At 54.5% G+C, this 5,758-nt stretch overlaps 1 protein-coding gene across 1 annotated transcript in view; it reads right to left on the bottom strand.

Annotated features, from left to right (window-relative positions):
• Positions 1–4,869, bottom strand: part of PLXND1 (plexin D1) — an 85,885-nt gene extending 81,016 nt beyond the window's left edge. Inside the window, exons 1-3 of the mRNA XM_014946625.1 lie at positions 4,808–4,869; positions 4,405–4,529; positions 959–1,068 (exon numbers count right to left, since the gene is read on the bottom strand). Of these exons, the coding sequence (XP_014802111.1) occupies positions 959–1,068; positions 4,405–4,529; positions 4,808–4,869 (297 nt within the window). The remainder of the gene's footprint in view (positions 1–958; positions 1,069–4,404; positions 4,530–4,807) is intronic.
• Positions 4,870–5,758: the final 889 nt, after the last annotated feature.

Below are 5,758 nucleotides of genomic sequence, written 5' to 3'. Positions count from 1 at the left end.
CCCCCCCGCGGCACGGACGCCGCCCGTGGGCTGCCGGCCCGCCCCGGCCCCTCCGGGCGGCAGCGCTGCGGGCTGCGCGTTTGGGGGGAGCGCGGGGGCCGGGGTGTCAGTGCGGGACGCCCCCCCGCCCCGGCCCCGCTGCCGCCCGCCCGGGGGGTGTCAGCTCCCTGGGGAACGGGGCGGGGGGCGAAGCGCGGGCCGCCCCCGGCCCCACGCCCGGGGGAGCTTTGCCCGCACGCCTCGCCAAAAAACCGAGTTCAAAATAGGACTGTGCATCTCCTCTGCCCTCCAACGGGCTCTTTTTTAACTGTGGAGTGAAACAAAAAGACACAGCGAAAGAAGCGATGATGTTCCCAAATTCCACCCCCTGGAAGGCACCGCGGGGAGCAGCCCCGGGGCAGCGCAGCCCCTCACGGGCGTGGGAACGCGGGGGCGGCGGGGGCGATTGGGGGCCCCTCCCCGGCGGGGCTGTGGGCTGGGGGCTTGTCCCCGCCCGGCGGAGGAGGATGCGCTCCGAGAGCAAGGGGCTGCCGGGTGAGGGTCCGGAGAGAAGGCCGGGACCCCGCGGGGGACCGAGAGCGTCCGGGGCCGGGGTCTCTGCAGCAGGTGCTTTGTTGGCCCGGGTGGGCTGTGTCCCCGCTGGCTCCGGGAAGGAGCCCCGAGCGGTCGGCCCGAGCGGCGCTCCTCTCCCGCCGCACCACGGCGACACGGGGCACCGCCGTGCGCTCCCAGTCACCCAGGAGGGACCCGGCTCCTTGGGCAGCACATCCAGGTCCCCACGCAAGAGAGGGCACGGGTGGGCTCCAGCACACGGCGGACGCCCTGGTCGTGGTGCTCGCAGCGCTGTGTAGAGGCTTCAAGCCGAAGCGCCGGCAGAGCGGGCAGCCAAGGGAGCAGCTGTGGGGTGTGGGCAGAGCGTCCTCCCCACGGCCCGAGCTCCCCAGGGGAGCAGACCTACCTGCAGCCCCCGCGCCGTGGAGGAAGCAAAGGGACGCTCGTGGGGTCGGTACAGCAGCACATCAGCAGCACGGCACCGGCCCCCTCGCAAGGGCTGAGCCTGCAGGCACCCTGCCATCCACAAATAGCCGGCAGCACTTAAAGCAAGGGTGGGAAATCAAGGCTGTCATTTGGTCACAACCACCTGGAAATGCCCCGCAGGTGAGCCCCGGAAAGCTGCGCTCCCTCTCCCCGTCCCCGAGCGCTGCCTTACCACCCCGCCTGCTCTCATGGCACATATCTTTGTTTATACAAAACATGTTAGTGAGGCTGATGAGGATTCTGCACGACTTCTCTTCTGGAGAGAAAAATCCTCTGTTGTTGTCTAATCTAATTTCTACACCTGCCAATTTCCCTCACCCTCTTCCTGTCCTCCTCACCCTCTTCAGAGCACTAATTAATACATAACTGCCTTGGCCACACCATGTCCACTGAAAATGTGCATTGAATTAAATGCTGTGCTTTCGTGCTATCTAACTCATTGTCTCTGCTAATCATATCCTTAATTAATAGAGTTCTTAGCTGTTTTTAAATGTGGGACTCCCAGTTGTGTTTTTTTAAACTACAAGTTAGTAATTTTAAAATGTGATCATGTCTTTAATTGCATAGAAATAAACCCCCATGATCCCAAACCCTTAATCTGCCTATTTTAGGATTTCTTATGCCTGCTTATCCTGATAGTAGAGCATCTTCCATGTGAAATCAGCCTTTTAAGGCATATCAAATTAGGTTCCAGATTACAGTCAGTTAAAAGAAAAATAGGCCAAAGAACATAGAAAAATATGGACTTACCCAAAGGTATCCAGCACTGGCTTTGTCAGAAAAAAATCCCCTAGGAGCTCTGACTCCCATTTCCTATGCCAAGCAGTTATCTACACTGATACAATTAAAGCTAAAATATTTGTGGTATTGAAGGATTATTTGACAAAGATTTTATTGTTGTTGTTGTTGTTAGGAAACAATCCTCTGGTAAGATGTTTTGAGGGGAATATTTTCCACAAATGATTTCCCACCCCTATTATCTGGGCTGTTAGAAGCTCCAGTGAGTATTTCAGGGTAATGCTCCTAATGGACTAGTAGAGGTTTTTAAATCTCTCATACACAGATTTCACCATCGTTTTTTGTTCGGGAATAAAAAAAGGTCAAAATTAAACCACATGCCTCTTTCCACAGACCATCACCCCCTGCCAAAGTCCCTTCCTGTGCAGGTTTAAAGATAACAGCCTTTCAGACATCTCGGTGGGGGAGAGGGGCTGTGTGCACAAGAACTCAAAAACACTTTAATTATTAATAAATATATTTACAGGAGAACAGTTTCCCTTTAGGGGAAACACGAGTTACTCATGCAGTTACTCAGGTTATATTGACTCAACACTGTCAAAAACCAGGAACTAATCGCTTTAATACAGGGAGCATAAACATCTATTTATTTAGCAGGGTTTATCTGCAAGGTAACCATAAAGCGCCCTGTGGATTTGGGAAGAAAGTTCACCCTCACACGCCGGAGATGGCCAGGTTTGACTCGACATTTTTCGGCAAACGCCGTCAGCAGGATGGGCTTGTGGGACCACCCGTGTCTCAGCAGCGGGGACCACCTGCACACGGGATGCTCAGGAGCTGGCACCTGGGAGAAGAGCAATGCACCTCCTGCCCTTGCTTGTGACACTGGGTGCCCTGCACGGCCCCCCTGCAGAGATGGGCCCCCCGGCCCACCACAGAGGGGCTGCTTGGCAGCCCAGCAGAGGAGAAGCCAAGACTCGGTCTCAGCCGCCCTGGAGCTGCTGCTGTCGCTGTGCAGCGCGTCAGAAGGTCCCTACCCAGGCAGCCAGTCCTCTTTTTTTTTCTTTCATCTCCTTCACTCTGCCTCTAAGTGTGTTATTTGGGTCATTTTCTATATGATTGCAGGGCAGGTTGGCAGGAGGCCGTAAGATGCATTCACAAATGCTTAGCAGACACATGTTTTGAATCCTTTTGGCCGCTCACTTTCCCTCACGGAACCCCATACTGTTGGAAAATGGCTGTACTGGATCAGAGCAGGGTCCAACTCATGCCTTTTCCCCATCCTGAGAGAGGCCACTAGCAGTTTACTGGGAGAAGAGGGTATGGGTAGGTGAGAGCAGAGCCGTCCCACTTGGTCTCCACCAGCCCAGCCATGAGCCACCAGGACAGGGCCGTCACTGGAGCAGCATTTCCAAAGGGAGAGGAGCTATGCACCAGGGGAATGCAAGAGGAGCCGAGGAGGAGTTGAGGAGCACTTAGACACAGAGAAATCATTGCCTGAACAAGAGCTGCTCCCTGATCACCACACTCACCCGATGCTCTCCAGTCCCGCCTGCCACCCTGCCTTTGTCCAGTCGGTTGTTAGTGTCTTGTGTCATCAGGCTGGATGCATCAGCAAAGTGCTCACTGAGGCACTTCAGGGCACTCAGAAATAACAGAGGGCTTGGAAATAGACTGATTAGCAATCCTCAGTATATTTTTGGATGAGCGTGGACCGAGTCCCTGTTTTATTGTTATTAATCTGTATTGCAGGCACTGCTCACGGAGAAGGAGGCCAGATTGTCGTTACTGTTAGTAATAACAATTTAGCACTCTGGGAGTCTGCTAGGTGCTTAGCAGAAAGATTAAGGCAAGGTCCTTTCCCAGACGTCCTTTAATCTAAACGCACGCTCCGGCACAGTCTGAGGCTTCACTGCAAATGGCCATGGCAGGAATCGCACCGGCTGCTGCTGCCGGCCTCCAGCCCGGCTCTGCGCGAGGACGAGAGGGATTTATGGGCACCAGAGGCACTTTCTGAGTAAAATCATGCTTTTTTCCCCCAAGCCTCTTTGTTTTCAAAGATGAACCTTTCCCAGTGTAATATAGAGCATTGCTCCCTTCAGAGTGTGTAATGCAGTCATAACCCTGTCTGCAGCCGGCTGACGTGTTCACCGTGAGGGATTCGCCTCCAGAGAGGAGCTGTGCAGACAGAGGTTGTGAGCATGAAAAGGTCTCCTTCTGGGTTAATGACAGATTCTGTGCTGGTGAAAGTTCACACACACAATAATGGCAGGATTTTCCAGACCAGGAGGTCTATCACAAGGCAATAAAAAAATTGTGTCTTTTGTAGCCTATGCTGGGGTACGACCCGAGCGCTGTGGGTGGAAAGATGGGATGCAAAGGCAGCAGGTTCCCCAGTTTCCCGCAGGTCTCCTCGGTGACCTGTTCCTTTTATTTTCTTTAAAGGCTTAGAAAGGCCTCAATACTCACTCCCCCAGCTTCACACCAGCCAGGGCTGGATCATGGCTGGTGAGCTCAAATGCATCTCCAGCTCCTCTCTGCGGGAAATTTAGCACATGCTGGTGGAGGGATGCAGACACAATCCCTTCAAGTCCCAGCCTTAGTGCACTCATGGTCTCTCATCCATACCTGTCCCCTGGCAGTGCAGCTGCAGACGCCGCAGTGGGGTGGGTGCGGGTGCGCACAGCGGAGTAAATCCCTTCTTCGGCTGGATCCCCACCAGCACCAGCTTGAGATGATCAGACTTGATGCGACTACAGGGTAAAGGAGGGTTTCATTCCGTGCTCTGACCGCTGGGAAACAGAGCAGGGCAGCTCTCTGAGCTCCAGCGGGGTGTCAGATAAAGGGCGTTTCAGCACTGAGCGCCCTGAATGATGTCCTGTGGGGACAGCACAGGTGCATTTCTCAAAGCACAGAGAGGGAGGACGTGAGCCCCCGGCACCCCAGTGCACAGGCACCAGCCTCGACACCCCGCTGGGGCCGGGCAGCTGCTCCCCACCGCGTCCCAAGAGCCGCAAACACCGTTTCCCACCTCCCGAGGCCTCGTGGCCGGGTGGCCAGCCGCAGAGCGGGTGTGCAGGGGTGCTGGACCATGGGGAAGCAGCAGCGCTGGTGCAGTCACTGTGGGCAGCAGTGGGTTTAGCACCATTTTGCCTGGGCTAACGGAGCAGGGGGCTTGTTCAGCCCCCCAGGGCTGCAGGACTCTGCCTGCCCCCAGCATTAAGGTTCCTGCTGGGGTCAGTGGCAGCGGGGCTGGCCATGTCCTTCCTGTGCCACACCACGCGGGCAGGTCCTGTGTCTCAACGGCCTTCCAGCAGTGTGGGATGCAGCACTTGGCTCCAAGCAGAGGAAGCGAAGGCAACATAAAGCAGAGCATCCCCTCGCGGGATTCACAGCAGGGTCCATGCTGATTGTTCAAAACAAAGCATGGCTGCGTTAGAAGCGAGCCTGGTTTTTACCCCGGGATTCACACATGAAGGCCCTAGCTGACCCAAACGGCAAAGCCCTGCAATAACAACCAGTGAGGCTGATCCTACCAGCTTTGTTCAAACGTCCTGCGCCAAAGCCTGGAGGAAGTTTTTCCTTATGAAGTCAGGCAGGATCGTGCCGCGCTCCTTACAATATGCTAACTTTCCAGTGAGCAGTTGCTCAATACGTGCTTAAGCAGACAGGCCACCACTACCCGTTAACCAAAACAAATGGGAAAGGGGGAGAGCTTACAACACAACAATTGCTTTCAATTAGAGGAAATATCTATTGCCAAAATATGTCAGCAGGATTTGACAGACTACATTTTTAACTGTGTACTACTGAAGAACTGGCTGCACTAAAATGCAGCTTAAACTAAACAGGGATTTAATCCCCTTCCCTTCCTTCCCACAGTATAATCACCAGGCTGTAAATATATTATTACAGCCCACAGTACTCTTGTTAATTCCAACCAATTTGCCTTACCTCAGTGGCTTCAGTGTTATTCCCTCCT

Source organism: Calidris pugnax, unplaced genomic scaffold (genome assembly GCF_001431845.1).
Source record: "Calidris pugnax isolate Ruff unplaced genomic scaffold, ASM143184v1 scaffold81, whole genome shotgun sequence".
In the NCBI taxonomy this organism is placed as follows: domain Eukaryota; kingdom Metazoa; phylum Chordata; class Aves; order Charadriiformes; family Scolopacidae; genus Calidris; species Calidris pugnax.
The sequence above is the reverse complement of the archived record's forward strand: the minus strand, read 5'-3'. Positions and strand labels throughout refer to the sequence as shown.